This window comes from Nerophis ophidion, linkage group LG18 (assembly GCF_033978795.1).
Source record: "Nerophis ophidion isolate RoL-2023_Sa linkage group LG18, RoL_Noph_v1.0, whole genome shotgun sequence".
NCBI classification, from domain to species: Eukaryota; Metazoa; Chordata; class Actinopteri; order Syngnathiformes; family Syngnathidae; genus Nerophis; species Nerophis ophidion.
In genome coordinates, this window is record NC_084628.1 from 42,823,229 (window position 1) to 42,845,855 (window position 22,627).

Sequence of the window (22,627 nt, forward strand, 5' to 3'; positions counted from 1 at the left end):
TCAAGAAGTTGCGTTAATGGTAAGAAGTTATTTATTTATTATTGGTTAGTGTGTGGCTTGCCCTCCTGGGGGTTCTTCAGACCCCCAAGCACCGACATGAGAGCCTGTTTCGGGGTTACAATATTGTTTTATTTTTCAATAAGTCTCTCAGTTGCTTTCCAGCAATAGTTTTTCCAGGCCCAACCCAGTCTCTCCTCCTGGCTGCTGCTTATAACAGAGCGACAGGTGATTAGATAACAAGGCCCAGGTGGGCCTTCTACGCACCTGTTGCTGCAGGCCCGCAGGCCACGCCCCCTCCACAGTTAGCTTCAGAATAACAATGTTATTACAAAGAATAAGAGACCTATTATACTCTACAAATGTTGGTCTTTTATTTAAAAATGCATGTATTTGGTTGTGTTCAGTGTTTAAAAAAATATTATATGGCTCTTACAGAAATATATTTTAACTGTCTCAGCCAAAAAGGTTCCCGACCCCTGTACTAGATGCAGCTCTTGCTCCAATGCACAGGTCCTAAAAGCAGAGCAGGTACTGTGCAGTGGAAAAGGTGCAGGCACTATCACTGTGTTTCTTTATGTCGTACCTTGACAGAGTCCTGATCCTCGTCAGACTGCTCATAGGTGTCCTCGGGCAGGAAGTTCCACATTGAGCGGGCATTCTGCGCAGCGTATAGCTGCCAGCGCCACAAGGACAGCGGGCAGTAGTTGAGACGCAACGGCAGTTTGGTCAAGGTCTCGTTGATAGGATAGTAGTCCTTCTGAAGGTTCCAGTAGTCATTGAAATAGACAATAGGGTAGTAGTCGCCACTTACTGCATCAAACTTAACATCTGTTGGCAGATTGAGAGGAGAAATGCCAAACTGGGATGAAAGCTTCTTTTCATCTTGTAGAGCAGTGGTCCCCAACCACCGGTACCGGTCCGTGACGCATTTGTTACCGGGCCGCAGAGAAACATTAAATAATTTATAAACGACTGCATTTTTTCCGACTTAACTTTCGCCTGTCCCACTAAACACACCAATAAGCTTTTTTATAGCAGTGGTTCTCAAACGGGGGTACGGGTACCCCTGGGGGTACTTGAAGGTTTGCCAAGGGGTACGTGAGATTTTTAAAAAAGATACTAAAAATAGCAACAATTCAAAAATCCTTTATAAATATATTTATGGAATAATACTTCAACAAAATATGAATGCAAGTTCATAAAGTGTGAAAAGAAATACAACAATGCAATATTCAGTGTTGACAGCTAGATTTTTTGTGGACATGTTCCATAAATATTGATGTTAAATATTTCTTTTTTTGTGAATAAATATTTAGAATGAAGTTGATGAATCCAGATGGATCTCTATTACAATCCCCAAAGAGGGCACTTTAAGTTGATGATTACTTCTATGTGGAGAAATCTTTATTTATAATTGAATCACTTGTTTATTTTTCAACAAGTTTTTAGTTATTTGTATATCTTTTTTCCCAAATAGTTCAAGAAAGACCACTATGAATGAGCAATATTTTGCACTGTTATACAATTTAATAAATCAGAAACTGATGACATAGTGCTGTATTTTAATGCTTTATCTCTTTTTTTCAACCAAAAATGTTTTACTCTGATTAGGGGGTACTTGAATAAAAAAATGTTCACTGAAAAAATGTTGAGAACCACTGGTTTATAGGGTTAACCCTAACCCCAATAAAACTCCTCACAGGAAGTTACCATTTGTTATATTTGTTCTAACTTTGTGACATTATACAATACACATTGACGAACATATAAAATAAATGTGACAGATTTTAGCCAAAGTCGGACTTCCATCTGCATCTCATTGCAAAGAAACGAGCACCAGTCTCCCACTAATTCAGCGTTATAGTGAGTTGTATTTTTCATGCACTTATTTTTGCTGTATTTATCTGGCCGGTCCCTGAAATGTATGTCTACAATAAACCGGTCCCTGGTGCAAAAAAGGTTGGGGACCTCTGTTATAGAGTACTTGAAAAACCTACGCTGGTCTAGCGGAGGTGGCACAGAGCCTTTGACCCAGGCTGTGTGATCATCCACCATGTTGATGGTGAGGTTGGGATGCCAGTGAGAGATGATCTCCACAGGACCATGGCTCTCTGCCCGCTGCCAGAAGATATTTCATTCAGTTTAAATAGAAAGGATTTCTTTTTTGCAAATTTACACATATATATTACAAAAACACACATACACATGTAATGATAATAGGGATGCACCGATTAATCGGTAACCGAATACATTCGGCCGAATATGGCAAAAAAAGCCACATTCGGCCTTCGGTGGAATGAGTTAAAAACAAGGCCGAATAGTGGCGTGTGACGCAATTTTTTGACGCGGTGACGCAATCAACCAACGTGCAGTGACGTTGGGATATGTTGTGTACCTGTATAAGTGTATGAGGTTACAAGCACACACTTATTGAGATTTAGTGGGGCCTCTGTTTACATTATTAGCCTGTTGTGTAGGCCACCTGTATAAGTGTATGAGGTTACAAGCACACACTTATTGAGATTTAGTGGGGCCTCTGTTTACATTATTAGCCTGTTGTGTAGGCTACCTGTATAAGTGTATGAGGTTACAAGCACACACTTATTGAGATTTACTTGAGCCTTCTGTTTACATTATTAGCATATCTACTGTGGCTAAGCAGACTTTTGCTAAAAGGACAATAATTCATTTGTTGTGGGTTTATCCACTTTAATGCACTTTATTTTTTTTTTGGAATGCACGTTTTGTTTGAAGGCCTAATATAAATGAAAAACTTTGTGCTTTTTTTTGAAAAGCAAAGGCTACTGGAATATTAAAAAAAAGTCAATATTCAATAAAAAATTACTTTATTTGAAAAACATGTCTAAATATTTATCCATCCATCCATTTTCTACCGCTTATTCCCTTTTGGGGTCGCGGGGGGCGCTGGCGCCTATCTCAGCTACAATCGGGCGGAAGGCGGGGTACACCCTGGACAAGTCGCCACCTCATCGCAGGGCCAACACAGATAGACAGACAACATACACACTCACATTCACACACTAGGGTCAATTTAGTGTTGCCAATCAACCTATCCCCAGGTGCATGTCTTTGGAGGTGGGAGGAAGCCGGAGTACCCGGAGGGAACCCACGCATTCACGGGGAGAACATGCAAACTCCACACAGAAAGATCCCGAGCCTGGATTTGAACCCAGGACTGCAGGAACTTCGTATTGTGAGGCAGACGCACTAACCCCTCTGCCACCGTGAAGCTGTCTAAATATTTATTCTAGGCTATTTATGCGATACAAAAAAAATTGTGAAAAACTGCATTCATTATTCGGTATTCGGCCTTCGGCCAAGCGTTTAAGTTTTATTCGGCTTCGGCCACAAATTTTCATTTCGGTGCATCCCTAAATGATATACATAGTAAAGAAGAAAATGACCAACCTTGATCATCTCTGGATCTGCCTCGGTCTCTCCTGTGAGCAGATTCTTGGTCTTCATAAACTTCCTGCGCTTGAATTTGTTCAACACTGAAAAGCCCCCCCCCACCCAAAGAAGGTCTAGTTCAACACCGCATTACACATCATATGTAAGTGCATATTAAACATTGATCACTTGTGCGTACTTCGTGTTGTATAAACTGTTGACAGTCTGCGATACTGTCCTTTGCGCTTAGGGTCCGGGTGCAATCCACTTTTAGTGAAGTAGACGTGAATGAAGAGGGAGCCGTTCAGCTGCACCGCCTGGAAGTCAACACTAAGTGTTACTAACATCGCACACCACAAGTCCACTGTCCATGTACAGTTGTGTTCAGAATAATAGCAGTCCCGCATCACTAGCAAGATAAATCACTGTTTTTGTTAGAATTTCAACTTCTACACTGCAAGTAATTTTCTAGAAGGTTTAGTAAAAGTATAGACAACCAACAGACCCAACAGGCATGACGTCCATGCGGCTGATTTTGTGAAACTGAATCATTTACTGCAGGGGCGCTCACACTTTTTCTGCAGGCGAGCTACTTTTCAATTGACCAAGTCGAGGAGATCTACCTCATTCCTATTTATAATTTATATTTATTTATTTATGAAAGAGACATTTTTGTTAACAAGTTAATGGTGTTTAATGATAATACAAGCATGTTTAACACACAGATTCCTTTCTTTCATGAAGACAAGAATATAAGTTGGTGTATTACCTGATTCTGATGACTTGCATTCATTGGAATTAGACAGTGGTGCTGATAACGTCCGCATTTTCAAATGGAGGAAAAAAAAAACTCCTCCTTTCTGTCCAATACCACATGAAAGTGGTTGGTTTTTGGCATCTAATTCATCCAGCTTCCATACACTTTACAAGAAAAACATTGGCGGCAGATTCCGTAGCTTGCTTGATTGACATTCACGGCACCCGAGGGTCTTGTGAGATGACGCTGGCTGCTGCCAGTTCATTATTATGAAAAAATGACAGAGAGGAAGGCGAGAAACACTTTTTGTGGTTGGATTTGGCATCTCATTTGTCCAACTTGCATACTCGTTTTTAAACACTTTGTTATGAGAGTAGCATATGTGTGTGGCCCTTTAATGTCTGGCAGCAGGTGAGTGACGTCAGTGACTGTGCGGGTGGGCAAGCAAATGAGAAAGCGGTCGCTGAGGGCGGGGGAGAAATACATTGGCATCAAACTCCTTAGCTTGCTAGCTTTCTGAGACTCTTATTTTGTTAGCACAGGCAGGATGAAACAGGTCTTTTATGGTGAAGACAGGAACTGTGCAGTCGGTCTTTAGAGTTTTGACAGTAGGTACGGAGTCTCTAGAAATAAAATGTGTTTCTCTGCGTCCGCCCAGTTAGTGATTTTTTTCTTAAATACGAGCTCGCAGCAGCCAGCGTCATCTCACAAGATCCTCGGGTGCCGAGAATGTCAAACAACTGACAAAAGTAAGTCTTGGTATGATTGATGATTGCTCATTTTTATGTCTATTTTTTAATGCCTGACTTGAGATCGACTGACACACCCTCCGAGATTGACCAGTCGATCGCGATCGACGTAATGGGCACCCCTGATTTACTGAAAGGGGCATGTTCAAAAAAATAGCATTGCTGAGTTCCAGAACTGACCATTGACTATGTTAAAAAAAAAAAGGTGTGAAACAGGTGGCCATTATTTAAGGATCAAAGCAACTGGCGCTGCATATGCTGGCTGTGCGTTTGTCCTCGAAACACAGAGTAAAATGGGTCGTTCAAGACACTGTTCAGAAGAAGAGCGTTCTTTGATTAAGAAATTAATAAAAGAGGGGAAAACCTATAAAGAAGTACAATAAATGACAGACTGTTCAGCTAAAATTATATCAAACGCTTTAAAATGGCAGCCGAAACCAGAAAGGCGAAGAAGAAAAAGAAAAACAACTATTGGAATGGATGGGAGAATAACCAAAATGGCAAAGGCTCAGTCAATGATCAGCTCCAGGAGGATCAAAGATCTAAGATGGCCTGTGAGTACTGGAACAATCAGACCAGGTCTATTGTTGATGACTGAAGTACTGATATCAACCAAAGCTCCTCATCCCACCCCCCGGATTGTAAATAATGTAAATATTTCAATGTATATACTATGATGATTAACTTGTGTGATGACTGTATTATGTTGATAGTATATATTTGTACCATGAATTGATTAACAAGTTGAAAAACTTATTGGGGTGTTACCATTTAGTGGTCAATTGTACGGAATATGTACTGAACTGTGCAATCTACTAATCAAAGTATCAATCAATCAATCAATGTGAAGCCTAGCTACCAGCGAGAAGCACCCGCAAAGTCTCATTGTTAAAAAGAACACATTGACTGGCCCAAAAAAAGAAATGACTTAATATTTTGTGGACTGATCAGAGTAAGATTGTTCTTTTTGGGTCTAAGGGCCACAGACAGTTTGTCAGACGTTTTGCAAACGCTGAATTGAAGCCCCGGTACACAGTCAAGACGGTGAAGCATGGTGGTGCAGGCATCATGATATGGGGATGTTTCTCGTACTATGGTTGGTCTTATTTATCACATACCAGGGATCATGGATCAGTTTTAGTACATCAGAATACTGGAAGAAGTCATGTTGCCATACGCTGAAGAGGAAATACCCTTGAAATGGGTGTTTCAACAAGACAATGACCCCAAACACACCAGCAAGCCAGCAAAATCCTGGTTCCAGACAAACAGAATTCAAGTATAATGGAGTGGCCAGCACAATCTCCGGAGCTTAATCCCATTGAAAACTTCTGGGATGACATAAAAAATGCTGTTCATGAGGCAAAACCAAGAAATGCAGAGGAATTGTGGAACAAAGTACAATTGTCCTGGGCTGCAATACCTGTTGCCAGAAGTTGGTGGACCCCTTGTGCCACGGATGTGAAGCAGTTATCAGAAACCCTAGTTATGCAACTAAATTATAGTTAATAATTCTGAGGAAAGTTGAATCTGAAAGCCTTTCTTTGTTTATACAGTACATTTGAGTTTTGTAAAGAAAGATGTCAACACTGCTATTTTTTTGTTTTATATTTCTTGACTTTCTGTAAAATATTGTCAAATTAAATTACTTTTTTCCAATTTTCTGGCTTTGAAATAGAATGTGCAGTGTCCCCAATGCATTTGTGATAATTTTTTTTGAAGACTTTTGAGGTTTACTCACCTTTTTAAACACACTGCTATTATTATGAACATAACTGTACATGTACATGATAAACCGTCCACCTCCAGTAGTCTCACCTCTGGGATATCAATCTCCTTGTACTGCTCATAGCAGCCATCGCCTTCCTCCCCTGTAGTCCAGTCTCCATAAACCAGATCTTGGTTGAACCAGAAGAGAGCTTCTGTGTTGTTGAAGTCTGTGAACACCTCTTCCTGGGAGACGTACACGTACAGGTCCTGTAGACATGATGAGGAAATGGACCTGTTCGGACTCTGAACTTTTGAAAATAATTTTTTTTTTAAAAAGATGTGTTACCATGAGGGTTTCCTTTGGAAACAGGTTCCTGCTGGGAACCCTGGGTGCCCCGGCAGGTGTACTGGGGTCGGGAGTGGAAGGCCCTCGACGGAACCAGCTACTGATAGCCCAGATTATAAAAATTCTAGAAGGTACACAATTAAATTAACTTTTAATAATCACCATGCGCATTAGCCAAGGAACAAGAAGCACTTAGTAAATTAAATGGAAGCATAAATATTTACATTACAAGCAACATGGGTTTAGCCTAATAGGGAGCCAACATGCACAGACACTAATCTGATTACAATTCTTGCATCATAAGCAGTCACTTGTTTACTATATGGCAAAAACTAAATACTTTGCTTAGGTGGGAATATTTGGGTTAAACGATTAAGGGGCTACAATTTAACAATAAATCTATAATTGCCTTATTATTGTTATTATATTGTTGATATATCATTAAATATTGTAAATATATCATGACTATTAATATGTCTACAAGGCCCCTTCTTTGGCTACTGATACATACATCCCATCCATCCATTTCCTACCGCTTATTCCCTTTCGGGGCCGCGGGGGGCGCTGGCGCCTATCTCAGCTACAATCGGGCGGAAGGCGGGGTACACCCTGGACAAGTCGCCACCTCATCGCAGGTCCAACACAGATAGACAGACAACATTCACACTCACATACACACACTAGGGCCAATTTAGTGTTGTATTGCATCATTTGGGATTTTGGATTACTGCGCACATCTACACCTACTCTGTGGCCAGCCTACCTGAGATGGGTAGGTTGTGAGTTTAAACCCCGGCCGAGTCATACCAAAGACTATAAAAAATAGGACCCATTTCCTCCCTGCTTGGCAGTCAGCATCAAGGGTTGGAATTGAGGGTTAAATCACCAAAAATGATAATCGGTTGTGAACAGGCAAAGCCCCAGCAGTTAATCAATCAATGTTTACTTGTATAGCCCTAAATCCCGAGTGTCTCAAAGGGCTGCACAAGCCACAACGACATCCTCGGCTCAGATCCCACATCAGGGCATCAGCAGTGATGGTTTCGCGAGTGATGCTTGGCCATAGTAGATTTGACTTGCAGTTGTCATTTTCCCCAAATATTAGTCTATTTGATCCATTATCTATGGATTTATTTAACGAGCAAAAAGAATGAAAGGATTGAAATCTATATTCGCCCAAGTGTTACTTTTTTTCCCTGTTCGCACAATCTATTTCCAGTCATAAAGGCTAGTAAATTAAAGTTAAGGTACCAATGATTGTCTCACACACTAGGTGTGGTGAAATGTGTCCTCTGCATTTGACCCATTTCCACCCTGGGAAGTGAGGGGAGCAGTGGGGGTTAAATCATTTATGGTGATTTAACCCCCAATTCCAACCATTGATGCTGAGTGCCAAGCAGGGAGGGAACGGGTCCAATTTTTATAGTCTTTGGTACAGCACTGGTTCAAAGGCGTGTGTCGTCTATCTACTCATTTATGTCTTTGGCTAAAAGTGTAACCGGCCGCCAGCCACACCAAATACACTGCAAAAACTGAAATCTAAGTAAAATGAAATATGTCAAATAAAGGTGATATTTGCCTATTTTCTGTCTGATAAGATCTTTCTTCTCACTAAGCAGATGTTATGTTAGTGTTTTACTTGTTTTAGGGTTTTGGTCCGGAATGATCTCAGTAAGATATCACAGCTTGTTACTGAGATGTGATGACCTGTGTTGAGTAAAACATGCTTGAAACTAGAATATCAAGCGTTGCAAAGCTGTGTCATCTACACTCACAAGTATAAAATTACTTTTTCAAAGTAATAATTTGTTATTTCAAGCATGAAAAGAAAAGTCATGATGCCGAGCGCATAACATTTTGTCAAGATAACGGCACTAGCATTTACTTGAAGAATATTTTTCAACATGAGCAAAAAGGTCTAATGTTTTTTTTCTACCAAGAAAATTGCACTTTTTATTAGTGACAATATACTTATTTTATGGTATTTTAGGGTTCATTGAGGTTAGCTAATTTGACTTGTTTTGGAAAGTCTTGATAAGCCAAATGTTCTTGTTCTATTGGCAGATAATTTCACTTATTTTAAATAAAATACCCCTCATTTTTCTATTTTTTTTCTTGTTTTTGAACACTGACTTTATATTATAGTATATCCATCCATCTTCTTCGCTTATCCGAGGTCGGGTCGCGGGGGCAACAACCTAAGCAGGGAAACCCAGACTTCCCTCTCCCCAGCCACTTCGTCTAGCTCTTCCCGGGGGATCCCGAGGCCGTCCCAGGCCAGCCGGGAGACATAGTCTTCCCAACGTGTCCTGGGTCTTCCCCGTGGCCTCCTACCGGTTGGACGTGCCCTAAACACCTTCCTAGGGAGGCGTTCGGGTGGCATCCTGACCAGATGCCCGAACCACCTCATCTGGCTCCTCTCCATGTGGAGGAGCAGCGGCTTTACTTTGAGTTCCTCCCGGATGGCAGAGCTTCTCACCCTATCTGTAAGGGAGAGACCCAAACTCATTTGGGCCGCTTGTACCCGTGATCTTATCCTTTCGGTCATGACCCAAAGCTCATGACCATAGGTGAGGATGGGAACGTAGATCGACCGGTAAATTGAGAGCTTTGCCTTCCGGCTCAGCTCCTTCTTCGCCACAACGGATCAGTACAACGTCCGCATTACTGAAGACGCCGCACCGATCCGCCTGTCGATCTCACCATCCACTCTTCCCCCACTCGTGAACAAGACGCCTAGGTACTTGAACTCCTCCACTTGGGGCATTATGGTATATTATATATATTATAGTCTCTCCTGACTTATGAATCTACTTGTTCATTTCCTCTCCTTAGCTGGTTGCTTGCAGCTGTAACACGGTACCTATAACTATTAACCTACAACTAACGTTCAGAGAACATTAAGCAATAATGCACATTCTAGAACTGTATATTAGGGATGCACCGATTAATCGGCAACCGAATATATTCGGCCGAATATAGCAAAAAAAGCCACATTCGGCCTTCGGTGGAATGAGTTAAAAACAAGGCCGAATAGTGGCGTGCGACGCAATTTTTTGACGCGGTGACGCAATCAACCAACATGCAGTGACGTTGGGATATGTTGTGTACCTGTATAAGTGTATGAGGTTACAAGCACACACTTAATTGAGATTTACTTGAGCCTTCTGTTTACATTATTAGCCTGTTGTGTAGGCTACCTGTATAAGTGTATGAGGTTACAAGCACACACTTAATTGAGATTTACTTGAGCCTTCTGTTTACATTATTAGCCTGTTGTGTAGGCTACCTGTATAAGTGTATGAGGTTACAAGCACACACTTAATTGAGATTTACTTGAGCCTTCTGTTTACATTATTAGCATATCTACTGTGGCTAAGCAGACTTTTGCTAAAAGGACAATAATTCATTTATTGTGGGTTTATCCACTTTAATGCACTTTATTTTTTTTTTTGGAATGCATGTTTTGTTTGAAGGCCAAATATAAATGAAATACTGTGCTTTTTTTGAAAAGCAAAGACTACTGGAATATTAAAAAAATGTCAATATTCAAAAAAAAATTACTTTATTTGAAAAACACGTCTAAATATTTATTCTAGGCTATTCATGCAATATTAAAAAAATTGTGAATAACTGCATTCATTATTCGGTATTCGGCCAAGCGTTTCAATTTTATTCGGCTTTGGCCACAAATTTTCATTTCGGTGCATCCCTACTGTATATATTACTTTACTCAACATATGTATAATAATCGATGTTTGAACATTTGTCCATTGATTCATGATTAGTCCAAGTTCTAATCCTGATGATCGGAGAATCTAACAGTTTTTCCACCCCTTAATGTTGCTGTTGAAGGCCAATTTAGCCATTATCACTGTTGAATCGCTCTAGTTATTGGATGATTACGTGACAAGAAGGAAAACATAATTATGACCTATTCTTTAAGTGGCTTTAACATGACCACAGTGTGTGGTGTCTGTGCTGACTATCCAAAAGTCTGTTCTGTAACACTAGGAAAATACGTACCTGAAAAGAACACCTTTAATGACCTGCCAGGCATTGGGTGGCGGTGCTTGTTGCGGTTGTTGTTGTTGTTGTTGTTGGGGGTCCTGTGCATCTCCTGTTGTCTGCAGTGTCTGGCTGTCTGTAGATGTAGCACTTCCATTACTGTTACTGCTCGCCTGAAAAAATAAAAGTGTTTGAGAAGCTTAGTAATGCTTGGCCTCGTCCAATAAATCACGATCTATAAAAATTTGCAAGTTAACTTTGCAATAAAGATGAATCTATCTAAACTGACGAACAAGTCAATATGGCCAATTTGTTGGAAAGTGATGCAACAAAAAAAACATTCGACACATTTTCTAATTGGGAAAAAAACGCGTTTCAAATGTTCTATATTTTTACTTTTTTTTTTAATATCAATATATATGATCAAATATAAGTATTTTATTAATATTTGCTAACAAATTGAGTCCATTTTATTTTGCTTGTTTACTCTAGACGGTGGGGCGGTTTAGCTCGGTTGGTAGAGTGGCCGTGCCGGCAACTTGAGGGTTGCAGGTTCAATTCCAGCCTCTGCCAACCTGGTCACTGCCGTTGTGTCCTTGGGCAAGACACTTTACCCACCTGCTCCCAGTGCCACCCACACTGGTTTGAATGTAACTTAGATATTGGGTTTCACTATGTAAAGCGCTTTGAGTCACTAGAGAAAAAGCGCTATGTAAATATAATTCACTTCACTAGACTGAAAATGTAACAACTTTAAATTAAAACAGATTTAAAAACTAATGACAAACCAATCTATTATTCAATTTGAAATAAATATTTGCATTATTATTATTATTATATAGAATGTAGGGGTGTGGGAAAAAAAATCGATTCGAATTTGAATTGCGATTCTCACGTTGTGCGATTCAGAATCGATTTTCATTTTTAAAAAATCTATTTTTTTTTAACAATCCAACAAAACAATACACAGCAATATCATAACAATGCAATCCAATTCCAAAACCAAACCTGACCCAGCAACACTCAGAACTGCAATAAACAGAGCAATTGAGAGGAGACACAAACACCACACAGAACAAACCAAAAGTAATGAAACAAAAATGAATATTATCAACAACAGTATGAACATTAATTATGAATTCAGCATAGCAGTGATTAAAAATCCCTCATTGACAATATCATTAGAAATTTATAAACATAAGAAAAAGAACAATAGTGTCACAGTGGCTTACACTTGCATGGCATCTCATAAGCTTGACAACACACTGTGTCCAATGTTTTCACAAAGATAAAATAAGTCATATTTTTGGTTCGTTTAATAGTTAAAACAAATTAACATTATTGCAATCTGTTGATAAAACATTGTCCTTTACAATTATAAAAGCTTTTTACAAAAATCTACTACTCTGCTTGCATGTCAGCAGACTGGGGTAGATCCTGCTGAAATCCTATGTATTGAATGAATACAGAATCCTTTTAAATCGGGGGAAAAAATCGTTTTTGAATCGAGAATCGTGTTGAATTAAAAAAATATATATATATATTTTGAATCCAATCGTGATCCCAAGAATAGATCCATCCATCCATTTTCTACCGCTTATTCCCTTTCGGGGTGGCGGGGGGCGCTGGCGCCTATCTCAGCTACAATCGGGCGGAAGGCGGGGTACACCCTGGACAAGTCGCCACCTCATCACAGGGCCAACACAGATAGACAGACAACATTCACACTCACATTCACACACTAGGGACCATTTAGTGTTGCCAATCAACCTATCCCCAGGTGCATGTCTTTGGAAGTGGGAGGAAGCCGGAGTACCCGGAGGGAACCCACGCATTCACGGGGAGAACATGCAAACTCCACACAGAAAGATCCCGAGCCTGGATTTGAACCCAGGACTGCAGGACCTTCGTATTGTGAGGCAGACGCACTAACCCCTCTTCCACCGTGAAGCCCCCAAGAATAGATATTGAATCAAATCGTGGGACACCCAAATCAAATCGTGGGACACCCAAAGATTCGCAGCCCTAATAGAATGATTATATAAGTGCTTAATTTTGGTCTCAAAATAATAACATTGACAATATATCGTCCGGCAAAATGTATTCTAAGCCCAGGTCTAATTAAAGCAATCACGAGGGATCAAGGAGGGATCGAGTCTATCCGTATAAACTGTAAATATGCATGTAAATCTAAATAATCATATATCTGTTAGTTAATATACTATATATTTTGATATTTTTTACAGTACTATAAAGTATTAATTGCCGTTGAATTGTGTTTATACTGCTCAAGGAAACAATTCTATAACATACAATCATAAAATAGAAGCATTAGCTAATAAAGTTAAACACAACAGAAGTTTCTCACACTTCTCTGGCTCAACAATGTTATTTGCCCAGATTGCTGGAAAGACAGATTAAAGAGACAATGAATTATTGAAAATAATCTACTTTACACAATTACCAACGTCTACACATGACAAGCCAGCACTAACTGGCACCAAAAGTTATTGTTTACTGCGAAATAACTCAGCTAACCATTGTAGCTTTGAGAACAATGTAAATGTCATTTGTAAATTCACCCTTTCAAGCAAGAAAAGAAAAAAAAATGAGCCTTCCTCCCCAAAACAAGGCCACTGTCTATTCAAGTCACACAATGGACAAGACACATGCCAAAGTCATAAGACTTGTTTGCTATCTCAACGTTTAATCTCCCCCTTTGTTGTTGACACATGGGAGACATGGGGTTCCGGTGTCACTAGAAGATAAGGTAAAGCAAGTTATGGTAAATTATTTCAGTTGTCCCACAGTCACTGAGTGTCTGACCCTGGCCCGCGAGTCTGTGACTGTTTCATGGTCGTAAAGAACACCTCTGTCTTTATTTGGGACATTTCGCGGTACAACCGTGGCTCAAATAGCAGTCAGGACACATGGACGTGTGACATGTAACAAATGGGCTAAAAGAACAAACACATGGTTATCTGCCGGGAGCTCAAGACAATAAACAGTCCATTTTCAAAACAATAATTAAACATTAACCATTTATTATAAGGAGGAAGTGTTTCCCTGTGAAGGTCAAGCTGGAGGAGGGTAAGTTAATTGTTCACAGGGACATTGCTGCTCCATAGTTGCATGGTTAAAGTTTAAAAGCCAGGAAAAGTGACGTTAACGGATTTAGATTTGAGGAGAACTGACAAATAGCTTGCTTCTTTTTTTTTTTTTAAAGACACACAAGGGAAAGTGTCCTAACATCCTATTTAACGGAAGCTAGTAAAAAACAGAAACTAGTCAAACTATTTATTGGCTATTGTGCAGTGATTGTCAAACTGTGGTACACTAGTCAGAGCCAAGGGTATGGACAACTTGGGGTCACAAAGGGTCCCAAACATAACACCATGTGGTCATGTAAGGGGCTTTTGTCCAATCAGAGAGAGTAAGGCCTGATAATTCCAGGGCACCATGTTTGTGACCATATCTGAAACAGAGTTGTCCATACTCTCTTGATTTACAAGTGCTGTCCTTTTCAAATAGGGGGCAGGCCCCCATGGGGTGGCAAGTTGCGATGCCAGGACCTGGAGGGAACATGTTCAAAAAAGTCTGGACCAGGGGTGGACCACTCCTCTGTGCATCAGTTGGGGGACGTCTCTGCGCTGTGGACTTGTCTCCATTCAAGATGATCTCTGGTTGGCCCCACTATGGACTGGACTCTATTATGTTAGATCCACTATGGACTAAACTCTCACTATTATGTTAGATCCACTATGGACTAAACTCTCACTATTATGTTAGATCCACTATGGACTGGACTCTCACACTATTATGTTAGACCCACTATGGACTGGACTCTCACAATATTATGTTAGATCCACTATGCACTGGACTCTCACACTATTATGTTAGATCCACTATGGACCGGATTCTCACACTATTATGATAGATCCACTATGGACAGGACTCTCACACTATTATGATAGATCCACTATGGACTGGACTCTCACACTATTATGTTAGATCCACTATGGACTGGACTCTCACAATATTATGTTAGATCCACTATGGACTGGACTCTCAAACTATTATATCCACTACTGACTGGACTCACGCTATTATGTTAGATCCACTATGGACTGGACTCTCACACTACTATGTTAGATCCAGTATGGACTGGACTCTCACACTATTAGGTTAGATCCACTATGGACTGGACTCTCACACTATTATGTTAGATCCACTATGGACTGTACTCTCACACTATTATTTTAGATCCACTATGGACTGGATTCTCACACTATTATGTTTGATCCACTATTGACTGGACTCTCACACTATTATGTTAGATCCACTATGGACTGGACTCTCACACTATTATGTTTGATACACTATGTACAGGACTCTCACACTATTATGATAGATCCACTATGGACTAAACTCTCACGATTATGTTGGATCCACTATGGACTGGACTCTCACACTATTATGTTAGACCCACTATGGACTGGACTCTCACGCTATTATGTTAGATCCACTATGGACTGGACTCTCACTATTATGTTGGATCCACTATGGACTGGACTCTCACACTATTATGTTAGACCCACTATGGACTGGACTCTCACACTATTATGTTAGATCCACTATGGACTGGACTCTCACACTATTATGTTAGATCCACTATGGACCGGATTCTCACACTATTATGATAGATCCACTATGGACAGGACTCTCAAACTATTATGATAGATCCACTATGGACTGGACTCTCACACTATTATGTTAGATCCACTATGGACTGGACTCTCACACTGTTATGTGAGACCCACTATGGACTGGACTCTCAAACTATTATATCCACTACTGACTGGACTCACACTATTATGTTAGATCCACTATGGACTGGACTCTCACACTACTATGTTAGATCCACTACGGACTGGACTCTCACACTATTAGGTTAGATCCACTATGGACTGGACTCTCACACTATTATGTTAGATCCACTATGGACTGTACTCTCACACTATTATTTTAGATCCACTATGGACTGGACTCTCACACTATTATGTTAGATCCACTATGGACTGGACTCTCACACTATTATGTTTGATCCACTATGTACAGGACTCTCACACTATTATGATAGATCCACTATGGACTGGACTCTCACACTATTATGTTAGATCCACTATGGACTGGACTCTCACACTATTATGTTTGATACACTATGTACAGGACTCTCACACTATTATGATAGATCCACTATGGACTAAACTCTCACTATTATGTTGGATCCACTATGGACTGGACTCTCACACTATTATGTTAGACCCACTATGGACTGGACTCTCACGCTATTATGTTAGATCCACTATGGACTGGACTCTCACTATTATGTTGGATCCACTATGGACTGGACTCTCACACTATTATGTTAGACCCACTATGGACTGGACTCTCACACTATTAAGTTAGATCCACTATGGACTGGACTCTCACACTATTATGTTAGATCCACTATGGACCGGATTCTCACACTATTATGATAGATCCACTATGGACAGGACTCTCAAACTATTATGATAGATCCACTATGGACTGGACTCTCACACTATTATGTTAGATCCACTATGGACTGGACTCTCACACTGTTATGTGAGACCCACTATGGACTGGACTCTCAAACTATTATATCCACTACTGACTGGACTCACGCTATTATGTTAGATCCACTATGGACTGGACTCTCACACTACTATGTTAGATCCACTACGGACTGGACTCTCACACTATTAGGTTAGATCCACTATGGACTGGACTCTCACACTATTATGTTAGATCCACTATGGACTGTACTCTCACACTATTATTTTAGATCCACTATGGACTGGATTCTCACACTATTATGTTTGATCCACTATGGACTGGACTCTCACACTATTATGTTAGATCCACTATGGACTGGACTCTCACACTATTATGTTTGATCCACTATGTACAGGACTCTCACACTATTATGATAGATCCACTATGGACTGGACTCTCACACTATTATGTTAGATCCACTATGGACTGGACTCACACTATTATGTTAGATCCACTATGGACTGGACTCTCACACAGTTATGTTAGACCCACTATGGACTGGACTCTCAAACTATTATATCCACTACTGACTGGACTCACGCTATTATGTTAGATCCACTATGGACTGGACTCTCACACTACTATGTTAGATCCACTATGGACTGGACTCTCACACTATTAGGTTAGATCTGCTATGGACTGGACTCTCACACTATTATGTTAGATCCACTATGGACTGGATTCTCACACTATTATGTTTGATCCACTATGGACTGGACTCTCACACTATTATGTTAGATCCACTACGGACTGGACTCTCACACTGTTATGTTAGACCCACTATGGACTGGACTCTCAAACTATTATATCCACTACTGACTGGACTCACGCTATTATGTTAGATCCACCATGGACTGGACTCTCACACTACTATGTTAGATCCACTATGGACTGGACTCTCACACTATTAGGTTAGATCCACTATGGACTGGACTCTCAAACTATTATGTTAGATCCACTATGGACTGTACTCTCACACTATTATTTTAGATCCACTATGGACTGGATTCTCACACTATTATGTTAGATCCACTATGGACTGGACTCTCACACTATTATGTTAGATCCACTATGGACTGGACTCTCACACTATTATGTTAGACCCACTATGGACTGGACTCTCACACTGTTATGTTAGACCCACTATGGACTGGACTCTCAAACTATTATATCCACTACTGACTGGACTAACGCTATTATGTTAGATCCACTATGGACTGGACTCTCACACTACTATGTTAGATCCACTATGGACTGGACTCTCACACTATTATTTTAGATCCACTATGGACTGGACTCTCACACTGTTATGTTAGACCCACTATGGACTGGACTCTCACACTATTATGTTAGATCCACTATGGACTGGATTCTCACACTATTATGTTTGATCCACTATGGACTGGACTCTCACACTATTATGTTAGATCCACTATGGACTGGACTCTCACACTGTTATGTTAGACCCACTATGGACTGGACTCTCAAACTATTATATCCACTACTGACTGGACTCACGCTATTATGTTAGATCCACCATGGACTGGACTCTCACACTACTATGTTAGATCCACTATGGACTGGACTCTCACACTATTAGGTTAGATCCACTATGGACTGGACTCTCACACTATTATGTTAGATCCACTATGGACTGTACTCTCACACTATTATTTTAGATCCACTATGGACTGGATTCTCCCACTATTATGTTAGATCCACTATGGACTGGACTCTCACACTATTATGTTAGATCCACTATGGACTGGACTCTCACACTATTATGTTAGACCCACTATGGACTGGACTCTCACACTGTTATGTTAGACCCACTATGGACTGGACTCTCAAACTATTATATCCACTACTGACTGGACTAACGCTATTATGTTAGATCCACTATGGACTGGACTCTCACACTACTATGTTAGATCCACTATGGACTGGACTCTCACACTATTAGGTTAGATCCACTATGGACTGGACTCTCACACTATTATGTTAGATCCACTATGGACTGTACTCTCACACTATTATTTTAGATCCACTATGGACTGGACTCTCACACTGTTATGTTAGACCCACTATGGACTGGACTCTCAAACTATTATATCCACTACTGACTGGACTCACGCTATTATGTTAGATCCACTATGGACTGGACTCTCACACTACTATGTTAGATCCAATATGGACTGGACTCTCACACTATTAGGTTGGATCCACTATGGACTGGACTCTCACACTATTATGTTAGATCCACTATGGACTGGACTCTCACACTATTATGTTTGATCCACTATGGACAGGACTCTCACACTATTATGATAGATCCACTATGGACTGGACTCTCACACTATTATGTTAGATCCACTATGGACTGGACTCTCACACTGTTATGTTAGACCCACTATGGACTGGACTCTCACACTGTTATGTTAGACCCACTATGGACTGGACTCTCAAACTATTATATCCACTACTGACTGGACTAACGCTATTATGTTAGATCCACTATGGACTGGACTCTCACACTACTATGTTAGATCCACTATGGACTGGACTCTCACACTATTAGGTTAGATCCACTATGGACTGGACTCTCACACTATTATGTTAGATCCACTATGGACTGTACTCTCACACTATTATTTTAGATCCACTATGGACTGGATTCTCACACTATTATGTTTGATCCACAATGGACTGGACTCTCACACTATTATGTTAGATCCACTATGGACTGGACTCTCACACTATTATGTTTGATCCACTATGGACTGGACTCTCACACTATTATGTTAGAGCCACTATGGACTGGACTCTCACACTACTATGTTAGATCCACTATGGACCGGATTCTCACACTATTATGATAGATCCACTATGGACAGGACTCTCACACTATTATGATAGATCCACTATGGACTGGACTCTCACACTATTATGTTAGATCCACTATGGACTGGACTCTCACACTGTTATGTTAGACCCACTGTGGACTGGACTCTCAAACTATTATATCCACTACTGACTGGACTCATGCTATTACGTTAGATCCACTATGGACTGGACTCTCACACTACTATGTTAGATCCACTATGGACTGGACTCTCACACTATTAGGTTAGATCCACTATGGACTGGACTCACACTATTATGTTAGATCCACTATGGACTGGATTCTCACACTATTATGATAGATCCACTATGGACTGTACTCTCACACTATTATGTTAGATCCACTATGGACTGGACTCTCACACTATTATGTTGGATCCACTATGGACTGGACTTTCACACTATTGTTAGATACACTATGGACTGGACTCTCACACTATTATGTTTGATCCACTATGGAGTGGACTCTCACACCATTATGATAGATCCACTATGGACTGGACTCTCACACTATTATGTTAGATCCACTATGGACTGGACTCTCACACCATTATGATAGATCCACTATGGACTGGACTCCCACACTATTATGTTAGATCCACTATGGACTGGACTCCCACACTATTATGTTAGATCCACTATGGACTGGATTCTCACACTATAATGTTAGATCCACTATGGACTGGATTCTCACACTATAATGTTAGATCCACTACGGACTGGATTCTCACACTATAGTGTTAGATCTACTATGGACTGGATTCTCACACTATAATGTTAGATCCACTATGGACTGGACTCTCACTATTATGTTAGATCCACTATGGACTGGACTCTCACACTATTATGTCAGATCCACTATGGACTGGACTCTCACACTATTATGTTAGATCCTCTATGGACTGGACTCTCACACTATTATGTTAGATCCACAATGGACTGGACTCTCACACTATTATGTTAGATCCACTATGGACTAGACTTTCACACTAGTGACTGGATCCACTCGACGTCCATTGCACCGGTCGTACCGGGGGTTAGGAGACCCCACATCTGCGGTCCCCCTCCAAGGTTTGTCATTGAGTTTTTCCTTGGCCTGATGTGATATCTGAGCCGATGATGTGAGGCTTGTGCAGCACTTTGAAACACGATATAGATAAACTTTGATTGATAATTCACAAAATAACTCAATCAGCAGATATAACTGCAAACTGGGCCAGACGGTGTACTTTCCCCAGGCTGGCTCACTTATTTAATTAGATGTGCTGCTCATTTATCACTCAAGGCAACATTGGTCATAACTTGCAAGAAGCTCAACATTAAAACTTGACAAAGTGACATATTTAGTTTAAGACAAAGAATCGTTCTTCTTTGTACAAAACCTGTTTCATATGAGTTGGGAAATTGTCTTAGACGTAAATATAAACAGAATACAATGATTTGCAAATCCTTTTCAACCCATATTCAGATGAATATGGTACAAAGACAACATATTTGATGTTCAAACTCATAAACTTTTTTTTTTGCAAATAATCATTAACTTTAGAATTTGATGCCAGCAACACGTGACAAAGAAGTTGGGAAAGGTGGCAATAAATACTGATAAAGTTGAGGATTGCTCATTCAACACTTATTTGGAACATCCCACAGGTGTGCAGGCTAATTGGGAACAGGTGGGTGCCATGATTGGGTATAAAAAGAGCTTCCAAAAAATGCTCAGTCTTTCACAAGAAAGGATGGGGCGAGGGTCACCACTTTGTCCACAACTGTGTGAGCAAATAGTCAAACAGTTTAAGAACAACCTTTCTCAAAGTGCAATTGCAAGAAATTTAGGGATTTCAACATCTACGCTCCATCTCTGTGAGCGCTTTGAGTGTTTAGAAAAGCGCGATATAAATCTAAGTTATTATTATTATTATATCATCAATAGGTTCAGAGAATCTGGAGAAATCACTCCACGTAAGCGGCATGGTCGGAAACCAACATTGAATGACCGTGACTTTCGATCCCTCAGACGGCACTGTATCAAAAACCAACATCAATCTCTAAAGGATATCACCACATGGGCTCAGGAACACTTCAGAAAACCACTGTCACTAAATACAGTTCGTCGCTACATCTGTAAGTGCAAGTTAAAGCTCTACTATGCAAAGCGAAAGCCATTTATCAACAACATCCAGAAAAGCCGCTGGCTTCTCTGGGCCCGTGATCATCTAAGATGGACTGATGGAAAGTAGAAAAGTGGTCTGTGGTCTGACAAGTCCACATTTCAAATTATTTTTGGAAATATACGATATTTGGTCATCCGGACCAAAGGGGAAGCGAACCATCCAGACTGTTATCAACACAAAGTTCAAAAGCCAGCATGTGTGATGGTATGGGGGTGCATTAGTGCCCAAGGCATGGGTAACTTACACATCTGTGAAGGCACCATTAATGCTGAAAGGTAAATACAGGTTTTGGAACAACATATGCTGCCATCTAAGCGCTGTCTTTTTCATGGACGCCCCTGCTTATTTCAGCAAGACAATGCCAAGCCACGTGTTACAACAGCGTGGCTTCGTAAAAAAAGAGTCCAGGTACTTTCCTGGCCCGCCTGTAGTCCAGACCTGTCTCCCATGGAAAATGTGTGGCGCATTATAATAAATAAATGAAAAATGGGTTGTACTTGTATAGCGCTTTTCTACCTTCAAAGTACTCAAAGCGCTTTGACACTACTTCCACATTCACCCATTCACACACACATTCACACACTGATGGAGGGAGCTGCCATGCAAGGCGCCAACCAGCAGCAAGGGTGAAGTGTCTTGCTCAGGACACAACGGACGTGACGAGGTTGGTACTAGGTGGGATTTGAACCAGTGACCCTCGGGTTGCGCACGGCCATTCTCCCACTGCGCCACGCCGTCCCCGTTATGAAGCGTAAAATACGACAGCGGGGACCCCGGACTATTGAACGACTGAAGCTCTACATAAAACAAGAATGCGAAATAATTCCACTTTCAAAGCTTCAAAAAGTTTCCTCAGTTCCCAAACGTTTATTGAGTGTTGTTTAAAGGCCTACTGAAATGAGATGTTCTTATTTAAACGGGTAGAGCAGGTCCA

At 40.6% G+C, this 22,627-nt stretch overlaps 1 protein-coding gene across 1 annotated transcript in view; it reads right to left on the reverse strand.

Moving 5' to 3' along the window:
• The window catches only part of clptm1 (CLPTM1 regulator of GABA type A receptor forward trafficking), a 44,819-nt gene that overhangs the window by 17,710 nt on the left and 4,482 nt on the right, over positions 1-22,627 (reverse strand). Inside the window, exons 2-8 of the mRNA XM_061878150.1 lie at positions 11,000-11,154; positions 6,974-7,097; positions 6,736-6,894; positions 3,611-3,728; positions 3,430-3,515; positions 1,998-2,118; positions 584-828 (exon numbers count right to left, since the gene is read on the reverse strand). Coding sequence (XP_061734134.1) covers positions 584-828; positions 1,998-2,118; positions 3,430-3,515; positions 3,611-3,728; positions 6,736-6,894; positions 6,974-7,097; positions 11,000-11,154 — 1,008 coding nt within the window. The remainder of the gene's footprint in view (positions 1-583; positions 829-1,997; positions 2,119-3,429; positions 3,516-3,610; positions 3,729-6,735; positions 6,895-6,973; positions 7,098-10,999; positions 11,155-22,627) is intronic.